The sequence below is a fragment of the Arvicanthis niloticus genome, chromosome 30 (assembly GCF_011762505.2).
Source record: "Arvicanthis niloticus isolate mArvNil1 chromosome 30, mArvNil1.pat.X, whole genome shotgun sequence".
Lineage (NCBI taxonomy): Eukaryota > Metazoa > Chordata > Mammalia > Rodentia > Muridae > Arvicanthis > Arvicanthis niloticus.
Window position 1 is genome coordinate 8,101,616 of NC_133438.1, and position 27,284 is coordinate 8,128,899.

At 38.0% G+C, this 27,284-nt stretch overlaps 1 protein-coding gene across 3 annotated transcripts; it reads left to right on the top strand.

Annotated features, from left to right (window-relative positions):
- The first annotated feature begins 6,834 nt into the window (after positions 1–6,834).
- Positions 6,835–23,875, top strand: LOC143440910 (uncharacterized). 3 transcript variants are annotated; one of them, XM_076927831.1, is made up of 6 exons: positions 6,836–7,169; positions 8,487–8,613; positions 8,855–8,943; positions 15,843–15,927; positions 19,369–19,495; positions 20,436–23,875. In XM_076927831.1, exons 4-6 carry the CDS (start codon positions 15,898–15,900, stop codon positions 22,577–22,579), a joined length of 2,301 nt encoding a protein of 766 aa, XP_076783946.1. In that variant the 5' UTR covers positions 6,836–7,169; positions 8,487–8,613; positions 8,855–8,943; positions 15,843–15,897; the 3' UTR covers positions 22,580–23,875. The 3 variants fall into 3 exon arrangements, with proteins under 3 accessions (XP_076783948.1, XP_076783946.1, XP_076783947.1); XM_076927832.1 differs by having other exon boundaries at positions 15,846–15,927; XM_076927833.1 differs by lacking the exon at positions 15,843–15,927 and having other exon boundaries at positions 6,835–7,169.
- The last annotated feature ends 3,409 nt before the right edge of the window (positions 23,876–27,284 follow it).

The window sequence follows — 27,284 nt, forward strand, 5'->3', positions numbered from 1 at the left end:
GGTGGGAAGATTTTTAATGACTGTGTCTATTTCTTTAGGCGTTATGGGACTGTTTAGGTGGTTTATCTGCTCCTCGTTTAACTTTGGTACCTGGTATCTATCTAGAAAATTGTCCATTTCCTCCAGATTTTCCAATTTTGTTGAGTATAGGCCTTTGTAGTAGGATCTGATAATTTTTTTAATTTCCTCTGTTTCTGTTGTTATGTCTCCCTTTTCAGTTCTGATTTTATTAATTTGAATGCTGTCTCTGTGCCCTTTGGTTAGTCTGGCTAAGGGTTTGTCTATCTTGTTGATTTTCTCAAAGAACCAGCTCCTGGTTTTGTTGATATTTTGTATAGTTCTTTTTGTTTCAACTTGGTTGATTTCAGCCCTGAGTTTGATTATTTCCTGCCGTCTACTCCTCTTGGGTATACTAGCTTCTTTTTGTTCTAATGCTTTCAGGTTTGCTGTCAAGTTGTTAACGTATGCTCTTTCCACTTTCTTTTTGTGAGCACTTAGAGCTATGATTTTTCCTCTTAGTACTGCTTTCAATGAGTCCCACATGTTTTGATATGATGTGTCCTCATTTTCATTTAAATCTAAAAAGTCTTTAATTTCTTTCTTGACCAAGTTATCATTGAGTAGAGCATTGTTCAGTTGCCAAGTGTATGTGGGCTTTCTGTTGTTTTTGTCTATGTCAAAGACAAGTCTTAATCCATGGTGGTCTGATAAGGTACTAGGGATTATTTCAATCTTTTTGTACCTGTTGAGGCCTGTTTTGTGACCAATTATATGGTCTATTTTGGAGAAGGTACCATGAGGTGCTGAGAAGAAGGTATACTTTTTTTTTTTTTTTTTTTTTTTGGATGAAATGTTCTATAGATGTCAGTTAGGTCCAATTGGTTCATAACTTCTGTTAGTTTCATTGTGTCTTGATTTAGTTTCTGTTTCCATGATCTGTCCATAGCTGAGAGTGGGATGTTGAAATCTCCCACTATTATTGTGTAGGGTGCAATGTATGCTTTAAGTTTTAGTAAAGTGTCTTTTATGTATGTGGGTGCCCTTACATTTGGGGCATTAATGTTGAGAATTGCGAGTTCCTCTTGGTACAATTTTCCTTTGATGAATATGAAGTGTCCTTCTTTATCTTTTTTGATTACTTCTGGTTGAAAACTGATTTTATTTGATATTAGAATCGCTACTCCAGCTTGTTTCTTGGGACCATTTGCTTGGAAGATTGTTTTCCAACCTTTTACTCTGAGGTAGTGTCTGTCCTTTCCACAGAGGTGCGTTTCCTGAATGCAGCAAAATGTTGGGTCCTGTTTATGTATCCAGTCTGATAGTCTATGTCTTTTTACTGGAGAATTGAGTCCATTGATATTAAGAGATATTAAGGAAAAATGAGTGTTGTTTCCTGTTATTTTTGTTATTGGCAGTGGATATATGTTTGTGTAGCTACCTTCTTTTACGGTTTTTGGAAGATTACTTTCCTGCTTTTTCTAGGTTTTAGTTTCCCTCCTTGTGATGGAGTTTTCCACCAATTATCCTTTGAAGTGCTGGGTTTGTGTTGAGATACTGTGTAAATTTGGATTGGTCATGGAATATTTTCGTTTCTCCATCAATAATGATTGACAGTTTTGCTGGGTATAGTAGTCTGGGCTGACATTTATGTTCTTTTAGGGTCTGTATGATATCGGTCCAGGATCTTCTTGATTTTATGGTCTCTGGTGAGAAGTCTGGTGTAATTCTTATAAGTCTGCCTTTATATGTTACTTTGCCTTTTTCCCTTACTGTTTTTAGTATTTTTTCTTTGTTTTGTACATTTGTTGTTTTGACTATTATGTGGCGGGAAGTATTTCTTTTCTGGTCTAAACTATTTGGAGTTCTGTAGGCTCCTTGTATATTTATGGACAGCTCTTTCTTTAGGTTAGGGAAGTTTTCCTCTATAATTTTGTTGAGGATATTTACTGGTCCTTTAAGTTGGGAGTCTTCCCCCTCATCTATTCCTATTATCCTTAGGTTTGGCCTTCTCATTGTGTCTTGGATTTCTTGTATATTTTGGGTTAGTAGCTTTTTGTATTTTGCATTTTCTTTGACAGTTGTGTCAATGTTTTCCATGGTATCTTCTGCACATGAGATTCTCTCTTCCATCTCCTGTATTCTGTTGGTAATACTTGTGTCTATGACTCCTGATCGTTTTTTTAAGTTTTCTATCTCCAGGGTATTCTCCCTTTGTGATTTCTTTATTGTTTCTACTTCCATTTTTAGATCCTGCATGGTTTTGTTTAATTCCTTCTCCCGTTTGGTTGCATTTTCTTGCAATTCCTTAAGGGATGTTTGTGCTTCCTCTTTAAGGGTTTCTATCTGTTCTTTGAGAGTGTTATTTATGTCTTTTTTAAAGTCCTCTATCATCATCATGAGAAGTGATTTTAATTCTGAATCCTGCTTTTCTGGTGTGATGGGGTGTTCAGGGCTTGCTATGATGGGGGAACTGGGTTCTGATGATGCCATGTAACTTTGGTTTCTGTTGCTTGCGTTCTTGTGCCTGCCTTTTGCCATCTGGTTAAATCTAGTGCTACCTGTACTTCTGTCTCTGATTGAAGCCTGCCTTTCCAGTTGTCTCTCTTGTGTTTGGTCTTCTAGGGGTCCAGATGTCTCTGTGATTTTTTCCAGCTGCACTGATTACGGTGGTATCTCTAGGATGCCTCAGGATATGGTGCCTCCAAGGTAGCAGTCCAGCTAGTTGTCTGCTGTTCTGGGTGCAGTGTCTCCTCTTGGATATCTCAGGATATGTTGTCTGACACTCTGAGTTCAGTTGTTCCTCTGTGGCTCTGGGTTGAGTGGACCTTCCAGTACGTCTCAGGCAGAATCAGAGGTCCACACAACTGCAGACCTGGCAGAGGTCTGGTCTAGACCTCAGACCTGGGAGATGAGCAGAAGGGGGGTGCTAGCCGGCAGGGGCAGGGGGGGGTGTATCTGCTGGATTCTGAGCACTCAGGGCACCCAGCTATGAGTTCAGTGTAGTATGTGGGTTTTCCTACCTAAAGCTGGTTGTGGGATCTATGGTGCCCCCAGAATGTGTCTGGTAGCAGTAACCGGGGTGCACTCACCAACAGGCCTCAGACAGGAAGAGGGGCATGGCGGCAGGGGCGTGCTAGCGCTGGCTATGGGTTCTATGGATCCCCCAGAATGTGTCTGGCGGAATCCGGGGTACACTCACAAGCCAGCCTGGCAGAGGTCTGGCCCAGGCCTCAGACCAGAAGAGGGGCGCGCGGCGGCCCGGGAGTGCTAGCACTATCTATGGGTTCTATGGATCCCCCAGAATGTGTCTGGCAGAATCAGGGGTACACTTACAAGCTGTCCTGGCAGAGGTCCGGCCCAGGCCTCAGACAGGAAGAGGGGCGTGCGGTGGCAGGGGAGTGCTAGCGCTGGCTATGGGTTCTATGGATCCCCCAGAATGTGTCTTGCAGAATCTGGGGTACACTTACAAGCTGTCCTGGCAGAGGTCCGGCCCAGGCCTCAGACAGAAAGAGGGGCCTGCGGTGGCAGGGGAGTGCTAGCGCTGGCTATGGGTTCTATGGATCCCCCAGAATGTGTCTGGCGGAATCCGGGGTACCCCACAAGCCGGCCTGGCAGAGGTCCGGCCCAGGCCTCAGACCGGAAGAGGGGCACGCGGAAGTTATAATTTCTTAAATGGTACAAAATTTACTTTGATCTCAAATGTAAGGTTTTCATTGGTACGAGCCTCTTATTAATATAAAAATGAGATGAATATTGATACGCTCATGGGCATTGTGCCTGTATAACACATTTAGGAATACAATGCCTAGACCCAGCCCTTTTTTTAACTTTTTTAACTGATTTGGGACGGTTAATCTATGAGTTAAGGGACTATAGCAAATTCATATTTTTGAGTTTATTGTTAGGGTGTTTTCCATATTTTATTTAGAAATAGCTGAGAGGAGTGAACAGACAACAGTCCAGGTTACCTTACATGCATAGTTGGTTTTCAAAACATCAGAAGTCCATAGAACTGACGCTACAAATATTTATATATTAATGTTCATATTGATTAGAGACCTGTCTGCTCCTGACAGCTTCCTGTCGTGGATTCTAAGAAGAAATTGAGCATCCTTGGAGTTACTCCAGTTCTGTGGTAACAGCCACTAGGCAAGAATTGCCTCTCTCCATCTACAGACAAATTACTGTCCAGAAAAGGACACACTTGCAGAATAGTCAGCTGATTATATCTGCCTAGACAGAGTAATCAGCCCTTAATAATTTTGCAGCACTAAGGTCTGTCAGATGATCCTGGGCCAGAAGGCAGAAGAACAGATGCTCCAACGTTTTGAAGTAGAGCGAGTGTCCAGGTGTTCAGAGATCTCTATAAATTGGCTAAGTTTTAGAAGCTATGCTTTGTGCTTCCCACAATTATAGTTAACTCAGTCATTCTGGATTTCTGACAGGGTTGAAAACTTATAGCTATTTACCGTAAGAGAAAAGATTTGAGTGGATGGTCGTCAGCTGACATTCATCCTAAAGCCAGGTTCAGAACTAAATGTTTTAGTTAGGATAGATGACAGAGGTGCTGGTTAGTCAACAAAAGGATGGACAGGGTATTAGGACTATCTTGTACCTCACTGGTACAAATTGGCATAATTATGCTCTAATTGTATTTTGAGAGAAAAGTTTCATTTTAACAGGAAGGGTGATATGTAGGAGGAGCTAAGGTGGGAGGAGTACTGAGAGGAAGAAAAAAAGTAAGAAGAGGAGAAGAAGAAGGAGAGGAGAAGCTAGGTGATGAAAGAGAGAAAGAGGGGGGAGACAGGGAGGCAGATATTTATGTATCTCCACCAGTCAAAGATAGTTGTTATATCTAGGTTGGTCAGTGGGTTACACCTCTGATTGAACAATTCCAAACTTATAAAGCCTATGATTAACATTATTTAAAAATGTATAAATGCAAAAAGGAAAAGGGGGCATGGGATAGGGGTTTTCTAAGGGGGGGGAATGGGGAAAGGGGATGGCATCTGAAGTGTAAATAAAATATCTAATAAAAAAATAAATAAACCCTTTTAGTATATGCTTTATAAACACACAAAAAGCTGTCATTGGAAATTTCAGAAAAACTACAGCAGAAATTTAGCAATTTGAGATTAGATTTTCTGCAAACACGAATCAAACACAAATTGATAGACAATCAACATTAAGAAACATAGTTACTTGAACTGTCAGATAGGTCTACTAGTCTACAGTGCTTTGTATGAAAACAAGTATCAGCAAGCCAGAAAATCTAAATGTATATATATGTTTGTAAATATATAAATATGTATATTTATAAATACATAGTTTACAAATTTATTTATATAGACGTCTTCATTCTTATTTTTAAAAATGAGCATGCTCAGAACCCTGTTCTTTAAGGACAGACCCTTAGTTCTGCATCTGTGTTTCTGGGCTCCCAACTCCTTGCAGAGCTGGGATGCCTTTTAACCTGTCACAATCATGACAGCACAGCTTGAACCTCAAAACACACCAGAAGAAGCTGGTCCTCATGATACTTATGACAATTCTTTTTTTTTCTTCTTAAACTAGAATCTCCGAAGAAGGAGGTAATACTGAACAGATGACTCTTTAGTGTCATTCCATTTTCATAGTTATGAAAATAATTATCCGGCTTCCGAGAAAAGCTCTCCAGAGTGAGTCGTTGTGTCTAAAATTTAAATTATTTCATATAAGTGTAGGATGCGCAGCTTAAATTTCACTTCTACCTTTAAACGGTGCTATTTCGTGGAGTACTTTCTTTTAATTCATCATTTCCTTTGACTGAGCCATCCCGCTCCTGTACTTTGTGTTCAAGCCTGATTTTCTGTCTCCTACCTGCTCTGTTTGAGTTATTATTAGACATTGCAGTTTTCGTTTCTTGCTTCACTTCAGTTTGGACTTTTTGGTGTTTCTAATTACTTATTGAATTCACTCTTCATATCCTAAGTCGTCCTCATCTCCTTCGGCATTTGCTATTTTTTTCCCCCCACAAATCATTTTGTCCTTGTCCTTTTTGCGTTCACTCACATGCTCACCCTACTTTGTTCTCCGAGAATTTGACTCTGCTTTTTGAGTTCTGTTTCTTAGATATCATTTACAGTGCTTTCCTTAAAGGACACAGCTATAGTTCTTTATTTGACTCAAGGGTATTTTTGTCTTAGGTTTATATTTTGTTTGGGAATGGAACAAAAATCAGAATTTAGGGTGTCGGCTGCTTTTGTTTTATTTTTTTTGGCTGTTGTTTTGGTTTGGGTTTTTTGTTTTGTTTTTCTTTTTGGGGGCGGAGTTAGGGTAATTTTTGGTGTGGGTGTGTGTGTGTGGGGGGGGGTGTTTGTTTTGTTTTTGCTTTCTGTAGCCCAGAAGGCTGGTATCTCAAGATGAAAAGTTACACAGAGTAACTTCTATTTGCAGGATTCAGAAGCCATGGTCTGGGTCAGGCCTGAGTGCAGCATTCTACTAGATCCAGTTCTGGTCTAAGCTGTCAGGAAGCCTAAGAGGGAGAGTGTGCCTAGCAAGTGCTGCGCAGCCTGACAGCTAGAGGTGTGTGGCAGGCTGCCCAAAACTGAGTAGGAGGGACCTGTCTCCGCGGGGCGGGGATACTCGCCTGCTCAGAAGGTGACGAGGATTTAAAAAAAGAAACGGAAAAAAAAAGAAAGGAAAGGAAAGGAAAGGAAAGGAAAAGAGAAAAGAGAAAAGAGAAAAGAGAAAAGAGAAAAGAGAAAAGAGAAAAGAGAAAAGAGAAAAGAGAAAAGAGAAAAGAGAAAAGAGAAAAGAGAAAAGAGAAGAGAAGAGAAGAGAAGAGAAGAGAAGAGAAGAGAAGAGAAAAATATCGGGTGAACTTGGAAAACTAAGAGAAGCGCTTGGAAGGGGCGGGCTTACAAAAACTCACGTAACCGGAACCGCGTGTAGTGGGCGGAGCTAGGGCGGCGCTCCAAGGAGCCTGGACAGAGTGACAGAAAAATCCACCATTCACGGAGAGACTGGGGAAGCTGCTCGGTCCGGAATCCGGGGTGGAGGATATCGGCTTCTCTAGGAGGGCATGAAAATTCCCCGCATCCACAGGTGCCGCGTGAGGTGTCCTGAGAAAGTCAGCGGTCAACAGCGCCGGAGCGTGAGCCGCAGCCCGGAGGCCATGGAACGCCCAGGTCAGAGGAGCTGCGGGACAGGGAAACCTGCCGGGAGCAAGGGTGGAGGCTGCTCAAAGGAAACCACTCTCACCATTCAGTCGTAGATAATCTTACCATAGATATCCTACCGTTGTCGGGAAGATTGAGATCATATGAACAGGGCTTTATCGTCATTTTTGCATTTATCTTATGCTGGCCAGAGTATTTTCAGAAAATATTCTGAAAGAGAGTTTGCATTATCTGTTGTCTGCAAGCCGACTTTGCATTGCTTTGTAGCAGTTACAAAGCGGCTGGAATTTAAATTCATGCATGCTCTCTAACTTCTCAGTTCTACATCTTGCCTAGTCAAGAGATTGTCCTTCGCCCCTGGGACTAAGCACAGCAGAAAGCTTTGTAGATTTTAGTCGCACGAAGAACCAGTGCAGATTTGATTGAATCAGAAAATACAGTGTGACACAGTAAAACAGTATAGAGGTTCCTCCATCTTGTATTCCTGTTGAGACCGTTTCCAGGGTTAACTAGAAAATTATTTTCTTGATGGAGAATCACATGAAAAAAACGACCCAATTCTGTTCTAGAAACTATAGGTCAGGATGTCCTAGCTAACCTATCATACGTTGATTAAAGTGCTTATTTTGGAGTAAACCCTTCCAGTCAACCTTTGATCCTAGCTGCTGGTGTGCTGGACCCCCCATAAGGATGGCTAACCTCCTATGTTAGCTTCTGTTAAAAACTGCTTGCTTTAAACTGCATATTCTGCAGAACTCCCCCAGCAGCTGCCAAGCAAGTTGCCTGGATAAATCCTGCCCTTAAAATCCCTATGTTCAGGATACTCACATCCACACTTAGATCTCTGAACACTTGGGTGTGGTCTCAGCTGGCTGGAATAAAGACTTGGAGTGGGCTGTAAACTGTTTGGTCATCTCTGGTGGGCTACCCATAGCAGTACGTTATCAAGTGTCACAATTATGGCTGTAAACATTAACGTTTACCAAGCACATTCTACACCTTGTTAATTTTCTCTCTTGAGATGTAATCACTCTATAAATATAGTATTCAGGGTATAAATACATAATTCAGAAATGTGTAATCATATGGTAAACTCTTCGGTCCAGGCAAGTGCACTATACCTGCTGTGAGAGCCTGTCAGACCACTAGATTTTATCGTTAGCAAACTCGGGTTAAAACTAAAATCAGAAGCATCCTTTGAGTAATTGTATTCACTCACCTGTATCAGAGTAATGACTCCTTGGTTCACGAAAAGCACTCTGCCCTTGCATATGTGGCTAAACTGATGTCTTGTGTTTGTCTGTTTGTTTTAATGTTTTATTTCAGGATTTGTTGATCTTCAGTGCTGTGAAGGTGGACTTGGTGAGGGAGGAATGTGAAGGTGTAGACCTTGCTCACAGGGCTCGTACAGAGAATCTCCGTTTGGAGAAGGGCAGCAGTCTGGTTTCTCTAGGTGAGAATAGTTTTCTTGCAGTCGTTCTTCCTGGTTCTTCCTCAAGGTGCTGGGAAAGCTACCCTTTGTGTGAGTCGTCCTCCATCTGACAGAGTAAAGTGAAATCCTCAGAGAATGACAGACTTCTTTCATGATATTTTCTCCTTCCTTCAAGTATATTCTTTTGGCAGGTATAAGCATCTTTCATTTTTCTTTCATGAGAAGTTCCAGTTACTTTCTAATGACTCTTTCCCACATGCAGGTGTCACACTCCTCAGTCAGTCCTGCACCTGTGAGTCTGAACTAAGATCCCTGGATGGTGAAGAGAGGAGACTGTAGCAAATGATCCAGGTATGTTAGAGGGATGGAGGAAGGGATGGGGAGGGGCTCAAGTGACAGTGGAAGCAGGACACGAAAATGTATTTGCCACATTCTATTAAATTAGAAGTAAATTCCACTGAGAATAGTCTCAGGATTATCCTATCATAGGTGTTTGAAGACTGTATGTATTAATACTCTGAGGCAAATAATTTTATTTAACTTTTCATATGAGTGATAATTTCCCTCTCCTATCTACAGCTCTGGTTGTGTCTTCATACCAATATTACCAGGTTTTATTATGATAATTTTAATGTAATGTTTAGTTAGAACTCTTGATGCCTCTGGGATTTTTTCTGCTCCCAGAGTTCATGAAACATTTTGTAGTTCCTTCAGGTTCTTTGTCTTTTAGGGTTAATTCCTCCATTTTCTAAAATAATGCCAGCCAGATTTTGATAAGATTTGCTTAAAACCTATGCAGAGTATTAAACTCCGACTCCATTGCTTTCCCATTGACATCCCCTGTAATCCATCTTTATGTTAACTGTCCACAGTTTGTGTAGCTATAATTTTTATATATTTTGAAATCACCTCTGGATTTGATCCTTCTCTTATAATTTTTCAAGTCTTTGTGATTTCTCACAATTCTATAAATTTTAGAAAGATATACTCTATTCATATGAAAAAATGCCTGTGTGATCTTGGTTCAGATTACTTACAATCTTTACAGAGCACAAATATTTTTTTGTGTTTCTTCAGAGTGTTGTGTCTTCTGCTATTATGTTCATGATTTTCTGGAGGCCTTCTAGGTGTTCTTGGTTTTCTGTGATTTTCATGTTTGTCTTTCAGTAATGTTCAACATCACCAAATGGTGGCCATTGGAGTTTCCGTACATCACTGTTATTTACTTCTACACTTCTGGCATTGTATTTGATAGTTTTGTATTGTCAAATGCATTCAAATCGAGCACAAAGCTTTCTAGAAATGGACCATTTGATCATTTGTTAATAGTTTTGTTTTGTAAGTTGATATATTTGACTTTTTCCCTTACCTGACATAATTATAACAAATGTTCTTTATAACATATCTTTTTAAAAAACTTTCTTGACTCTTTACATTCTATGTTCTTGTATTTGATGTGTGTATATACATACATATATATACACACGTACATATGTACATATGTACGTGTGTATATATATGTATATTCATATATACACATACATATATTTATGAAAAGTATATTATAGCATATATAAATTCAATAAAAGTATATATTAATACATATGTTCTATATATATGTATAATATATATATGTATGTATATATATACATACACACTTTATATACTATAGATATTAGGGTGTTTGGGAGTTTGTTCTGTTTTTTTGAAGAAGTATGTTATTTTTATATTTGGTTAGGGAACAATATCCACATACATTTTAAGAAATCACTGAAAGAAAATATAAACAAACCATTTTTCGGGGGGGTGGGTTATGCTCTTGTGTCCTATTGTAGGTATATTCAGAAACTAGGTCCCTTGTGTTACTCTGAAAATTTCACAATTCATTGAATTGGACTTTTCCATATAAAATTGGTTGATGAGGTTGTTGATTCTGCATCAGACGTTTTTGTCATTTTGGTGCAAGTCACCTGCAGGGGCCGGGCCTGGATATGGTGTATCCTCTTCTGCCACTCCCATGGTGCCTTTGCACCTGTAGGTTTGCAGGGTCATTCAAAATCACAGCTGGTATGAATCAAGCTTTGTCATATGTGTCTGGGGTTGCTCTACACTCTTAGGGTCTTTGTGCTTCTGTGTAAATTTAGAAGCCTCTTCACTGTATATATTGAAGTAATTTGAAGGAACAACCATGGATTTTGAGTTAATCATGTAACTCTTATAACACTGTTATTTTCATAATAATATGACCCATTCCGTGTGCATGCAAGGGTTTCCCATTTTGTGACAGTCTCAGTTTTTTCAGTGAATTCAAGTTTCATTTTAGAGGTCTCTTCTAGTTAGTTAGTTTTTTTCCTTTGTTTTCTTCAGATTTTCTTTTAAGTCTTTTTTTTTTTTGTTGTTAACTGATTGATTTTAGTTAAGTCAATAGAAGCAGTAACAGAAAGTATAAACCTTCTAGTTAGATGGTTATATCAATGATTTTAAAATGTCTGCATTTAACTAGGCATTGTTATCTCCCTTAAATTCTATCCGTTTAAGTTTGATTTAATTTTTATAATTAATAAATATTTAATCTCTACAGAGGTGTAATATCTACAGATGTTTAATCTCTACAGAGGTGTAATATCTACAGATGTTTAATCTCTACAGAGGTGTAATCACTCACAATTATCCTCATCACTGGCAATGCACTCACTCTCTCTCTCCCTTTGCTGGTTAGCCACACTTCTTCCCATTAGCCACACTCATATTTCACGTATGATTTTGGGTGGATTTAGGCCAGGTATCCAGGCCATGTATTCATAACTTAAACCGCCATGTCATGTCACAAAGGTTTTCATACATTTCCTCCTTATCCTCCAGTTCTTACAATCTTTTTTTGCCTGTACTTTGGTCACATTCCCTGTGGTTTGTATGTGAAAAGTGATTCCCGTAATAAGCTGTGCAGTCAGCAGTCAAATGTTCTCAGTATTTGACCGGTTATGAGTCTCTGAAATAACTGTTGCTCTTTCAAAACAAAATTTCTTTGACCCATTGTGAAGAAGCACCAGGCAATGAGTATTAACTGAGTCGTTTAAAAGAAGTTTAAGTATTTGTACATGTAGGAAAATGTCAGTCGTGGATTCCTTCCCAAGACCTGTGACCTTTCTCATCAATGGCTTTTGGCCAGCTTCCCAGGAACATCCATCTGTTTCCTTCTGTGGAACAGTCCTGTGATGAAACCGAAAAGCATTTTCTTACCCACAGAAGCTTTGTGCCACTAAGACACCAGAGGGCATGCCTTGCCTGGCAGGCTAGGATTTTAGCAAGCAGGATACAGATCTGGGTATTGCCATTGATCAGTCTGGCTCCTGATGCAGCTTTCATAGCAGCTTTTAACACCAGGGAGTCTAAGATACTTTTAGATACTGTGAGTGCTCTGCTGACTTCTCAGTATCTTCTTGTTATTATGATAAAAACAAACAACAACAAAACAAGCAAAAAAAAAAAAAAAACCCAAGTGCTGTTGTATATGGATTATTCAGTTTAGGATTATCAGATCTGAGCTATCTCACAGGTATTTAAAGTTCTGGATTTCAGAGTTCTGTTTCCTTTATAGGAGGTTCGCGTCCTTTCTAACTTTCATATTTTCTCCATTACATTTTTTTTTCTGTGTCCTCTTGAACAGCTTGCTCACTGATGTACTGTGTTGAGTTAGTGTGGAGGAAGTAGACACACTTCTCTGTCCTGATTATAGTGGAATGATCCCAGTTGTCCTTCTTTTGTAATATTTAGTTCTGGCTCATTGTCTTTATACTGTATGTTCCTTTTCATTCTTCAGAGCTTTTATTCTGAGCAAATGTGATGTTTTCCACAAACTTTCATGAGTCTATTGACATAGTCTTATTTTTCTCACTGAGTGTAAATATTTGGTGTCTTAACATTGATTGTGTTTTCTGCAATATTCTCCTTTTGTCATTCATGTATGGTTTTTCTGAAGGAAAGGAGAATTCCATACTGAGTCTGTCCAGTCCTCAGAGACCTTAAGAAGAACCTCTTCCTGCCTCACTCTCATCACATCCTTAATTTCGGGTCTACTTTTATTACACAGAACAGAGATTTATTCAATTGTTTTTCAGATTTATCCTTTTCTTCTTCGATTTTTTATTTGTGTATATGACTTTCCACAGTATACCAAAAAAGCAACACTGACGTCACTGGCATACTACAATGTCTCCTTTCACCTTTAGTCCTAATACTTAAGGATTTGTTCTTTTAGTTTGTATTAGGTAAAAATGCTTCCTCTGTTCCTTTATCTCATCACAGAAACAAGTTGATTCCATTGACTCATTGTGTTATCTTTGATTCTCTATTAATTGCTACACAATCTTTTTTAAAATCACTTTCTGTATAATATTTCAGATTTGTTTTTTCTTATGCTTGTAAGGCCTCAGGTGCATAGTTATAGACAAATGTTTTTTTACAGTCAGCACTCTTCCTCCCAAAACTTCTGAGCATGTTTTTGTCAGCCACATCTATGTCTTTTATGAACGTTTACTCAACCTGATACCCTTAAGAACAAAATTTGTCCTCATTGTTCCATGAATTCTGTGCCACTGTTCCTTGATTTAAGTCTCTACAGTAGTTAATTAAGGAACAGTAAACACAGACCTGGAGAGGAGGCTCATCAGTTATGAGCAGTTGTTGCCCTTGCAGGTTCCAGATTCAGTTCCCTTTACCAGCATGGATACTAATACCCTCCTGTAAGTCAGATTTCAGAGGATTCGTTGCTCTCTTCTGCTCATTGGAGGCACTGCAATAAGAGATACACAGACTTACGTGCAGGCAAAGCACTCATACACACACAAAAAAAAGGAAGGAAGAAAGGAAGGACAGAAGGAAGGAAGGAAGGACGGACGGACGGACGGAAGGAAGGAAGGAAGGAAGGAAGGAAGGAAGGAAGGAAGGAAAGAGGGAGGGAGGGAGAGAGATAGGGAGGAGGAGGGGGACAATAAATGATCTAGAGGTATTGTAAAAGGATTCAAGTTAACAGTACAGGAAAGAACACACAATTCGCACTCCTATTGTGAGAGTAAGTGTGGAGCCTGAATATGTGACAGGATAGCTGATACCTCATATCAACATTCGAGAGTTAGGGATGATGCCTATGTAGGGTAAATAATGTTGTTTGTATTCATGGGAACCAGAGCTGGAGAACATTCTGTGCCCTTTGTAATGTGGAAGCAGAAGATACTGATGATGCAATTAGGAACAGGGCAGAAATTTTTGAGAGGATTCTCCCTAATTGTGGAAAATTTTATAGTACAGGAAAATGCTATGATCCAGCATCCCATCTACAGAGACGCCTGCTATGGAACGAAAGTACAAGCAACACAATTTACTTATTCTGTGATATAAAGACAGGCCCCACCCAGCTCTCAAAACCTCCTTACTGAGATGTGATGGAGAATGGGCATGTTCCCACTCTAAATAGTTCATGATTGCTAAACAGGATTTGGGATTTAGAGCTGTGTGTTGTGTCCTAAGTCACACATGACTCTTTCATGCTGTTCATATGTGAAGGGCATTAAAACTGAACACATTGAGTACCATTCTCACTGTCAGACTCATTCCAGTGCAGTGGTTTCCAACTGAACATCAAAAGAACCTGTAGGTCTTGCATATTTTTCTCTGATTCGAGTTGGCTGCATGTGGTGAATTCACTGGAGCTTTTGATCTTGCTGGATTCCACCTTCATCTCTATACTGCTGATGAATTTCATGTTGCTGCTGTGAATTCCATTGACCTTCTCAAATAACTACCTTCTATTGAGAGAGGAAACATACCTTTTCTATTGCTGCTCATCCGGTTGTTTCCACTTTGTTACTTTAAAAATAATGAATTCTCCATTTGTGTGTCATCTGGGTTTTCCTGGGTGAGGTTAGTGGAGATGTTAAGTGATATCTTAGTTGGTGTTTCATTGCTAAAAAGAGACACCATGACCAAGGCAACTCTTATAAAGGAAAACATGTCATTGGGCCTGGCTTACAATCTCGGAGGTTTAGCCCATTATCATTATGGTGGAAAGCATGGGCAGCATCCAGGCAAGATGCTACATCTTGATCCACAGGCAAGAGGGGGACTCTTATTCCACACTGAATTGAGCTTGAGCATAGGGGACCTCGAAGCCTGCCCTCAAAGTGACACATGTCTGCCAAAAGGCCATACCTACTCCAATAAGGCCACACCTCCTAATAGTGCCACTCCCCATGGGACTAAGCATTCAAAAGTGAGTTTATGGGGCCAAACCTATTCAAACCATCTCAAGTGATGTTTCTTTCCTTTCTCAAAGTGGAGAACTCCTCTCCTATTTCCTCATAGTGTAGCTTTCTGAGCTAGATTCTGTTATCTTTGTGTGTGCTTTAACTCTGCTTTTTATTCTATACATTTCCTAACCTTATTTACTTCTTCCTTTTCTAACTCATTGAGTATTTTTTAAGTTCTTACAGGAATTCATAAATATCAACAGTTCGTTTCTAGAGATTTATTTGAGTTCTGTTATTTATTTTTATCATCTAACACACCTGACTGCTCTATGCCTTTGATCACTTATGAAATTTGAATGTATTGTTTTAATTTTATGGAAGACAGTAGAGTAACATTCCTGAAATAATGAAAAACATTTCCCTATACTGGGTAAGATCAGTTGGAAGTGAAATTAGTGGTAAGTGGCATTTGCTCTCACACACTTACCCTAAAATTCTTTAATATGAAATCATGGAAATATCCCTTAACTATCAAAAAAATTATTGGAGATGACATAAATATAATATAAATGTGATGTGGTATAAGTGTGTGTGGGGGGCATGTGTGCATGTATGTCTGTGCCATAATTATGTAAACTAAAAAAACGTTATCCAGACATGTAGAATGAAGGTTAACTTTGTGACACAAGATTAACCTGTACTATTTCATAACTTCTTCAAATGCAGTCTCTTCTCCATGAATTTTAAGAGCCAAAAGTTGTGGGTGCAGTGGATCCATAGTTATTTCCTTTCATCACTCCAAATGTATTCTTCCCTGCTTTTCTATCTGTAAGAACATAGACAGATATCTTTATTGTTGATGTTGTTGTTTGGGGGTTTTCTTATGTGGTTTAGCATTGTCTGTAAGAGGATTGTATTAATTCTAGCTTTTTTTTTTTCTTTTTCTTTTTCTTTTTCTTTCTTTCTTTTTTTTTTTTTTTTAACATCTTGATGTGAAATGTCAAGAAGAGTTCCGGTCTTTGTTCCTGAGACAGAAAGTCAGAGAGGAGCAACAGGAAAAATGTCTGCTTCTCTGATAGATGTGCCCCAGGTCAGTGTTCTATTCTGTTCACATTTCCTTTTTTTTTTTTTTTTTTTTAATTGTTTTGTTGTTGCAACCATACATGCCTTCCTCTGGTAAAGTTATCTAAACTGTTTATTTCCAATGATTTTTTTTTACTTATTTTAAATAGTTTGTGGTTTTTATTTCTCTTTTTTATTGTATATTTTATTTATTTACATTTCAAATTCTATCCCCTTCCTCCGTTTCCACTCCACAAACTGCCTATGCCCCCTTCCCCTTCTTCTATGAGAGTGCTACCCCACCCACTCACTTACTCCCCTACACTGAGACATTGAGCCTTCAGGGGACCAAAGGCCTCTCTTCCCATTGTTGCCCAACAAGGCTATCCTCTTATACATATGCAACTGGAGCCATGGGTCCCTCCATGTGTATTCTTTGGTTGGTAATTTAGTCCCTGGAAGCTCTCGGGGAGGGGGGTTCTGGTTGGTTGATATTGTTGTTCTTACTATGGGGTTGCAAACCCTTCAGCTCCTTCAGACTTTTCCCTAACTCCCCCATAGTAGCCCTCATGCTCAGTCCAATGATTGACTGTGAGCATCTGCCTCTCTATTTGTCAGGGTCTGTCAGAGCCTCTCAGAAGATAGGCTCCTGTCAGCAAGCACTTCTTGGCATCGGCAATAGTGTCTCCATTTGGTGTCTGTATATGGTGATGGATCCCCAGGTGGGGAGGTCTCTGGATGGCCTTTCCTTCAGTCTCTGCTTCACACTTTGTCCCTATATTTCCTTTAGATAGAAGAAATATTTCCAATGATTTTTTTTTCTTTTTTTTAAGTTAAGATTAAGGCTTTACATTTTATCACCCACATAGTACAGCCTTGTCCCATTGTATCCTCCCTGGATTATTAATGTGAGCACACATATTTCTCATGCACTTAAGACTTGTAATTTTGAGTATAAATTTATATTTCTATTGTAGATGAGGATCAAAGAAATATGAATGCACAGTTCCTATACAGGATGGACATTTGTCCTTATATATTAGTGAGGAAGGTAGGTTTCATGTGCCACATCAGTTGCATTTCAGAGATGGTAAGGTTTTCAGACCGTCTTATGAAAGCAGCCATGGAAACACATGGACATTTTGACCTACCTCACTGAGAAATTTGTGGAAAAGTAGAAATAGAAGAGACTAACTATCTTCAATCTAAGTAGTAAATATTTCAGCACCTTTCAGTACCCTAGAGAACCCAGATAATGTAAGGAATATATGGCTTGCTTTTGCTTATCTGTGAGGAAATGCAAATTGCAGTACAGTGGATTTTCTTTTTGCTATTTGATGTAACATGAATTACGAGGGATCATGTATTTATGCTGCATTGATATATGAAAACCACTGGTCTCAAGAGAGGTTCTTTTCATATCCTCTTCTTGATTCCAATGCTCAGTGATAAGCTCTCAATTGGTAGATCAGTATTTTCTTTTTGTTTGTTTGTTTTAGTTTTCAGACAAAGTGTTAACATTACTTTTCTCACTTCTATATTTCATCATATAGTATATATTAGTAAGAATTTTTTACAGATAGTGACTTGGTTCTATGCATAAGTCTTCAATTTTGAAGCATAAATGAATGTTCCTTTTAATGACTTTGCTCTCTTCCTTAGAGGGGGGAAGACTCTTGCCACCTTACATGTTTTCTTTCCCTGAATCTATATATTACATAGGTAAAATTCTGCAGAGAGGTTGCATCTTATCTTAAAAAAAACCGTCTTTACTAACTATATGAGTATTCATCTGCATGATTTTATGTGTACATTCTTCTATTGATAATAATGGATCTCAGAGGTTGGCACCAAACCCTTTGCATAGGAATAAAACACTGAAGTAAGCAGCCATGAGTGTAGAGAAAATTAAATTATATCTTCACTGAAGGAACAGCAAGTGCCCTTTACCTCTGAGCCATCTGTTTGTTCCTCACATTTACATTTAAAACGTACATTCATGATGGAGCTATTGTATAACCTTGCATGGTTTTTTTTTTTTCATAAAATGAAGAAAGCATCATAACTGATACTTTGCTATGAAATGTAAAATCATTTTAGATGATTGAGTTCAAATATGGAAGAAAAGAATAGCATTGAAATTTGAAAACTCAAATTTTCAATTGAGACAATCACATGAATTAATGAATACCCATCACAGAAAATCTTTCTACTTTATTTTAATGCACTGTCACGTTGTCACATAGGACATTTATTGTGACTACTCTGTAGTGAACCTGTATATCAAATTTCTGAAATTATTAATCTTTATTGGTTTTGTTGTCTTTTAGAAAAATGTTGTAATATTAATGTTGTCTAATAATAATTTTTCTATTTTTTGTGAAATAGAAAAATTTCTATAATTGTGAAAGTATTCTCATACAAAATAACTTTACAAAGTATCTGATTCTATGTGTCGTTTAGAATGTTGAATATATGCAATGATGTTACACTTCTTCCTATTACAAACAATAACAACAACAGAAAACCTTCTTGATGTTTTATTCATCTATGAATTCTGCGTTCTATATTATACACTTTGTTTTATAGCATTGTACGTATGCCACAGAATCTCAACTGAGCATATTATAATTGAGTCAGCTCGCTCTCTCTCTCTCTCTCTCTCTCTCTCTCTCTCTCTCTCTCTTTCTTTCTTTCTTTCTGCACCCCTACCTCAACTCCACTTCTGTCTCACTGTCTACATGGCGATTTCCCTGGTCCCCTGTCTTGGGTCTGGTGAACCAGAAAGCTGCCCCCAATAAACCTGCCTTTATACTTAAAAAAAAAAAAAAATGAAGAAAGAAGGAAGAATAAGAAGGAAGGAGGAGGAAAAGAGAGAGGGTCAAGAATGACTTTGGAAGTATAGTTTTCATATTAACTTTTCCATCTGCGATAAAACAGTGTGATCCTTTTTGTTATCAACAAAGCCTTTATATAAAAGTATATTCCTGCAACTAGACCTCAAATTTGTATCTTACATGCCCTCAAAGTTTGGTAATTGTAAGTCTATAATGTCATGTTGTTTTCACAGAGGTAGAAGATACATTATAGAGTATGAATATTCTAGAATATGTCTTTTATTAAAATTAACTTGCACTTTTATAGGTATATTTCTCTCAATATATGCATGAGTAATATGTGTTCATATTTCTTGCAGAGTTCAGAAGAGAACATTGGATGTGGTGGAACTAAAATTATAATCTATTATATAGTACAAAGAGGGTGCTGAGAACCAAACTTGGGTGCTCCAGAAGATCAGCCAGTATTCTTAATTTATGAATGGTCTCTGCAGCATTGTTAGACAACTTTTATTTTTGAATAATTTTCATGACTCATCTATATCATGTAATTGTCTAATTCTTTAGATCTCTTTTACTTAGGGAAACATTTTGTCAACAGCACATGGTAAATGGGTTATTTTCCATTACAGGATTTATTGACATTCAGAAATGTTGCTGTGGACTTCTCCCAAGAGGAATGGGAATATCTTGACTCCTCTCAAAGAGCTCTATACATGGATGTAATGTGGGAGAATTACAGCAATCTAGTTTTTATAGGTAAGAATGCTTTTCTTATAGAATTTCTCACTCATCCTTTGTATTTACCTAATTTGTACATATATAGGCTCTCTAATCTGTCTAGAGACAGCCAGAAAGAATGAAAATTCCTGTAATAATAGCCATAACTACATTTTTCAACATTCTCTGCAAGAACAATCAATACTATATACTATAATATCTCTCCAACTCTCTCATCTAGTTTTTAATCATAAGTTCAGAGCTGGAAGAAACCTGAATAATCAAAGCAATGAAACTCATTATTGTGCAGCAATGAGTTGTTGGAATACTTTGATTTTACTCTTGGATTAAGCTATTTATCTATTTTTTATTTTAAAAAGAAGAAGAAGAAATTTTAAAATACGGAAAGAGCTGTTGGTGGTGTACACATTGGGATTTTTTTCTTTCTTTTTTTGTTCATTTATTATTATTATTTTTTGAGATGTGATCTCTAGTCCTAGCACTGTATAATTTTTAATTCTATCACTGGGGAAGATGGAGCCAATGGATATGGTGAGTTCCTGGCCAGCTTGGTTTACATAATGAATTCCTAGCCAATGAAGGCTACATGATGTGACTCTCTCAAAAACACAAACAACAAAAAAGAGAAGTATTCTACATATGATTGTTTAGAAAGCTTCTTTTTCAAATTGCATTATTCTTCAATCACCCATTTGTTCAATATTCTACAATATATGCAGTTTAGATAAGAATGAAAAGGCTATTAGTGGTCCTTTGAGTTTGATAGAGATCAGAGTGGAGAGTCTTCTGAGCATCCATTTAATTATAGTGAAACACAAATGTCCTCTACTGAGAGCTCTATTTCAATGAATTGCTAGTTTTTTTTGTCTTTGAAAACTTAAACTTAAGGAGACATAAGTTATTGAATCTATTTAATCAAGTATCAATCCTTATTATTCCTAACTTGCTAATTTTTCAGAAAACCATTTCGTATGTGGTAAATATGAAGAGGTTGTGGATCAGTGCTCAAACCATATTGTCTATCATCATGATACAATTGAAGAGAAGTCTTACAAATATCATGAGCTTGGCAAAATGCTTTATGAATCCTCCCAAAGCATACCTTATAATACAAGTGATACTACAGAAAACTGCAAGATGTATGAGAGTGATAACCACTGGGATCCTTCTAATGAATCTTTAAACCAAACGGCACATAAAAGTAGGAACACTGAAGAAGAACAATTCAAAGATTATAGGGAGTATTTCTGTTCCATCATTGACCCGTATTCACAAATCGACACTGGAAAGAAAGAACACAAAATTACAGAGTGTGATAAATTTTTTGACTCTAAACATAAACTCATGATAAAACGAATGTGTAGTGGAGAGAAACCTTACCAATGCAGAAAATGTGGAAAATGCTTCAGGGCCTATTCAAGTCTCTATAGGCATCGGAAAACTCATCCTGGAGAGAAACCCTATAAACTTACAGAATGCAGTAAGTCCATTTTATATTTTTCACACCACAAAGTACATTATAATATCCATTATAGAGAAAAACCCTACAAATGTATAGAATGTGGTAAGTGTTATTATCATTCATCAGGCTTTGAAAGACATTACAGAATTCACACTGAAGAGGAGACTTACAAATGTAGTGATTGTAGAAAATCCTTTATCTGCTGCTTAGGTCTTAAAAAACACCATAAAATTTATGGAAGAGAGAGACCTTATGAATGTAAACAATGTAGTAAGTCCTTCTATACATTATCACACCTGGAAAACCACTACAGAAGCCACCGTAGACAAAAACTTCACAGATGTAATGAATGTGGCAAATCCCTTTCCTCCTCCTCAGGTCTTCAAAGACATCAGAGAATTCATAGAGGAGAGAAAGCATACATATGTGCTGAGTGTGACAAATGCTTCATTCAGAAATCCCAACTCAAAACACATCAAAGAATTCATACAGGGGAGAAAAGTTATAAATGTAATGAATGCGAGAAATCATTTACTGTTGGCTCATCTCTTAGAATACATCAAAGAATTCATACTGGAGAGAAACCTTACAAATGCAGTGAATGTCACAAGTGCTTCATTCAGCAAGCCCACCTTAGAAGACATCAGAAAATTCATACAGGAGAGAAACCTTACAAATGTAGTGAATGTGAGAAATCCTTTACAGTAGGCTCAGATCTTAGAATGCATCAGAAAATTCATACTGGAGAAAAACCTTACAAATGTAGTGACTGTGAGAAATGCTTCATTCAGAAAGCAAAGCTTAAAAAGCATCAAAGAATTCACACAGGAGAGAAACCTTACAAATGTAATGAGTGTGACAAATGCTTTACTGTTGTCTCAGATCTTAGAACACATCAAAAAATTCATACTGGTGAGAAACCTTACAAATGCAGTGAATGTGACAAATGTTTCATCCGGAAAGCCAACCTTAGAAGACATCACAGAATTCATACAGGAGAAAAACCTTACAAATGTAGTGACTGTGGCAAATGCTTTATCCAGAAAGCCAATCTTAGAACTCATGAGAGAATTCATACTGGAGAGAAACCTTATAAATGTGAATGTGGGAAATCCTTTACGGTTGGCTCAGATCTTAGGAAGCATCAGAAATGTCATACTGGAGAAAAACCCTACAAATGCAGTGAATGTCATAAGTGCTTTATCAGGAAAGCCCATCTTAGAAGACATCAAAGAATTCATACTGGAGAGAAACCTTACAAATGTAGTGACTGTGGCAAATGCTTTATTCAGAAAGCCAATCTTAGAACACATCAGAAAATCCACACAGGAGAGAAACCTTACAAATGTAGTGAATGTGACAAATGCTTTATCCAGAAAGATCACCTTAGAACACATCAGAGACTTCATACAGGAGAGAAACCTTACAAATGTAGTGAATGTGAAAAATCCTTTACCGGTGGCTCAGTTCTTAGAAAACATCAGAAAATTCATACTGCAAGAAGCCTTACCAATGCAATGAATTTGACTAATCCTTTATCCAAGACACCCACCTTCGAACTCATCAAAGAATTTATACAGGACAGTAGCCTTATAAATGCAATGTATATAGCACAGTCTTTACCCACCTCTCATGTCTAAGAAAACATCAGAAAATTCATACAGGAAACAAAAGTTTCAATAGTAAATAATATGGCATATGCTTTATACAAGCTCTGCACTAATAGAGAATCATGAACATAAGAAACTTGAAAATACCTTTGAGTAATGTTCAAATATTAAAAGAAAAAACAAGACTTTATTCTAAAAGAAAAAGCTGCAAATGTGACATTGCAGGAAAATTTTTGTCAAAATGTTTCTTTTTCAAATTCAAATACTTCATAATGACAACAAAATGGAGAAGCCTGAAAAATGTTCTGTTGTGTAACAGTTTTTTTTTAAACTAAAACATTCCATCCTATAAGGAAGCTGAATAAGCCAGGAAATGAAAAATTCAAAACATCTTCACAGAGTACCTGAAACTGACAGGATTAATTACTTTGATGAAACTCATACCAGTCTTGCTGCTTAGAAGACGTTTGATATATTGAGGCAGTAAGATATGCTGTCCTTTTAATGTGTAGCTATGCCTACGGGTGTGTAGTGAGCTCTGGGTATCCAGTGTTTATATGCTGTATTTTATGCTGACTTAGAGTTTCATGGTGCAACTATCCTTTCCTCCTATAAGAGCTCCTTTCTAATATTTATGTAAGTAACCCCAATAAAGCCCATTGGTTCAACAAGATGGATTTCAGTGGCAAGCATACTTGGTTTTGTTATGCATTCCCATTTTGGCTGAGTGGGTACATATGAATGTTGTGTCTTGCCAGGAAAAGTTTCACATACATGTGCTGAACCCATTAATTGTTCCTCCAAACTTGTATGCCAGAAAATAAATATTAGAGAGAAAACATTTGATTAAAGTACAGAAGTTCTTGGTGGTTACTGTTCCAGGCTTACTACTACGATAGTACATGATCCCATTAAAACGACTCAATACAGCATGTAGAGGCTTAGGGAGCTGAAGAAACAAGGCTACTCTCTTCCTGGCATTCATGGAGGAAAGTGAAAAGTCCTTGATGAGACAAATGAAAATATGGCTACAAACCTGTGTTACTGAAAGACAGCGTCCAAACTGGGCTGTTTCTGCTCATGACTGAACTCATGCTTAGACCCCATAATTCAGTCAAACTCCAGTGACCCTCAGAACACCACTGTCCATGGGCAAATAAAAGAAATGTGCTATTCTCATGTCCTGTTGTGCTTTAGACTCTGCAAGTCTCAACAAATAAATTCCTTTTGTTAAATCCTTTACACAAAACTAAAATTGTAGACATCTGAAATAGCATGAAGTAAAGCCACAGGAAATGCTTTAATAAAGGTTTATATTCACCTTCATTTTTTGTATAAGTCCTTCCATACAAATGTCAAAAGACTATGAAGCTTTAACGAGATAACCTATGAATAAGAGAAGACACGCATGCTCATATGCAATTTAGATATCCCCAAATGTATGCTAGAAGATCATTTTGAAGTACTGAAAAAAAGATGATGAAATATTTAGTCCAATTCTAAAGTACATTAGAATTTCGAGACTAAAACCAGTAAAACTCAGAAACTTTAGACCTTAGAAAGTGCAGTGTATTACAATAAACAAATCATACCAATGCATAGGTGTTTTATGGATTTCAATACAAGGGGATAGTCATTCATATTCAACTGAAAGTGTTCCATGGATTGCGGCCCCTCTGCTTGATGACATTAGATGGTTGTCCTACCTAATTCACAGATTTTCTGTGGTAAATTTGTAAACTTGTGCACAGTGAAGAAATCTTACCTTGTACTCATTCTTTATTGTTTTGTTCATTCTGTACTCATTTATAAACACTTCTTGTATATGACAGCTGCAACATGACATGTGGGAGGCTGTAGAGAACAGGGCCAGTGCAGCATAACATCTGGAGTTGAGTTGAAGGTAGCTTGGACGGAATGGAACAGATGGGTATCAGTGAGAATGGGCAATCACCTAATCTGATAAATGATTGGGAAATAAAATGAAGGTTGTGTGGGCATGAAAAATTCAACATGTGAGGAAGTGTTTGGGGAGGGCTAGATTATAGGAGCCAAATAGAGGATGCATTTTTTAGAGACAGAAAAACTTCCCTCAGCTCTAGGGCATCTTGTGCAGAGTTATCGTCTGTGTAGACGTCTCACCCTAGAGAGTTGTCAGCAATGCAGTGGGTGAAACTGCAGCCCAGTTGACATACATGCAGAGGTGTGAACCTAGCCAGTGTGAACCTAGCCAGGGCTGTGATTGGGTTTTTTGCTGCTGTGCAGAACAAGGGCTAGCAGAATTTCCTTGTGGATATCTACCCATGTTCATAAACTTTAAGTAATATGAACTGGGGCTTAATTTTTTTTCATTTATCTTATGATTGCCACCATAGTTACAGAAGAATAAGCTGGTAGAGGATTTGTGTTATTTCTTGTTTGCAAACAGGGTTCTCATGCTATTGTAGCAATTAAAAAAAAAAAAACATGGAATTTTAATTCATTCCTGCTTTCTAACTCCTCTGCTCTATCACTCCCCTCCTCTGTCACTTGCCAGTTCAAGAATTTGAATATCGAAGAGAGTAGAATTTGTTTCTGGGATTAGTATCCCAAGAGCTGTTAGTCCCACGAGGAACCAATGCAGATTTAACAGAAGCTGAAAATATGCTTTACTGATTTCTAAAGTAATAGTTGAACACATTTGATGGGCCTGACCCAAAGTCTAATCTCCATTCAACCTTCACCCTTCAGTCACATACACAGGTGGGCATGATAAGCAGGCCCCAGGCCCTAGAGAGATTTACATACTGATAAGGTACCTGAAGGCTAGAGGGTGGAGCCAATTAAGCATTCCTCCCCAGCCCCTCCCCTCTCTCCCCCTCCCTATTTAACTCAGGTCTGCCCTGGGTTTTATAGGGTGTGCATCCAGCTCCATCCACCCTCCGTCATGCCAATAAACCGGTTTTGGAAACCCAAGGACTTTCTCATGTGTTGGGGCCCTGAGGAGCCATGGAGAGGCCTTTAGTGAGCAGCCAGGCCTAACTTCCCACTGGGGGAACCTAGAGCATTCCCAGCCAACTACACACAGCCTGGTGTGAGGAACCCTGCGGTTCCCCAGCAGTTTTTTACCTTCACACATGAACACCTACAAAGCAAATTTTCACTCATTGTTAATTTTCCATCTGAGATGTATAAAATATAGCATGTAAATACAGCACTCAAATGTGTCTTCATTCACTGAGATTGCTCAGTGGTTAAGACCACTGACTGCTCTTCCACAGGTGGTGAATTCAGTTCCCTGCAATTCACATGGTGACTCACAACCATCTGTAATGGGATCTGATGCCCTCTTCTGGTGTATCTGAAGATAATTACAGTATACGCCTATACATAAAATAAATAATTTATTTTAAAAATGAATTTATATGAAGGATTCTTAATTTTCCACTTTAGAATGTGGAAAAGTACAGTATTTATGCAGTGAGAGTATCAGGCCACACTGGTTTTACAGTTGTAAGATGTACTATAGATAGGAACAATTGGAAAGCATCTTTTAAATAATTCTGATCACTCATATGTATGAGAAAAATAGACTGTAAATATGTTTTGGTCCAACAAAGAATAGTCTTCCAATATATGCATGGGCAAAGTGGTTTTGTTTTGTTTGGGTTTTCCTTGGTTTCACTGAATATATCACTGTTGGCTTATCTTCCTCAGACTAACTCACCATGTAGTCCAACCTCCCTAATGCTAAGACTAAAGCAATACACCAACCCAGCTGGCTCAAACACTGCTTTAACTTTGGGATTTCATTGCATTCAGTTTTATGGGTTTACACTTCTTTCAAAAGGAATGACAATGACAACTTTGCTCAGCAGATTTTATACAAAGATTAGATGTGGCAGTCTGGTTTCTGTGAGTAAGAATAGTTTTTTGCAATCTTGCTTGCTCCTTCTCAGGAGAAACTAGACAAGTATGGGAGCTCTGTTTGACTTTCACATCTCAGAGGAAAGAGGCAAAAAGAATACACATAATATTTTATCTCTTCTTCATGTGAAGTCTAAAGCCTTTTCATTTTTTTGTTTGATGACAAATTCAGAAACTCAGTCATGTAAAATATTGCCATGCCAATCACTCAGTTCCATGCCTGCCCTTGAGTTTTAACTGATGTATGATTAGAAATGGTGGAAATCAAGTTATACTAACTGAAAATGCTCCCTATTTTCTGTATTCTGACCCTGAATGGCAGTTAGTGAATCTTGTGTAGAATCCTCTATTTGTTTTCTATTCATCTACAGAGTACCATACCTTTTTTGGAAATTGAGGAGCTTTCTAAAGAATCTCTTTCTCATATGCTGGGCTCACTGATAAGCCAAACGTGCAAGCCTGTGAAGTAGAACCAAGGTCTTGAAGGTAGAAAGAAGTGGACATTCTTTTGGGGGGAATTAAGTCCATAGTAGTGAGTTCAAGAGACAGTGAAAGTGAAATGGGGAGGGAGATGAAGAGATGCCACAGTAACTAAGAGCACTTGGTATTCTTAACAAGTACATGAGTTCAGTTCTCAGCACCTACATATTGGCTGACAACCATACATAACTTCAGGTCTAACAATTTGATGCCTTCTTCCAACCTCAATAAACATCAGGCACAAACACAGTGGGTATTCATACATACATACATACATACAAACATGCATACATACATGCTGTAAGACATATATACCCATAAACTAAGGTAGAAAATTTAACAGTTAAAA

Coding starts and splice junctions, on each gene's coding strand:
- LOC143440910 (XM_076927831.1), top strand. CDS start 15,898: ATGTCTGCTTCTCTGATAGATGTGCCCCAG. Junction 15,928..19,368: donor CTCTGATAGATGTGCCCCAG/GTCAGTGTTCTA, acceptor TTTCCATTACAG/GATTTATTGACATTCAGAAA. Junction 19,496..20,435: donor CAGCAATCTAGTTTTTATAG/GTAAGAATGCTT, acceptor CTAATTTTTCAG/AAAACCATTTCGTATGTGGT.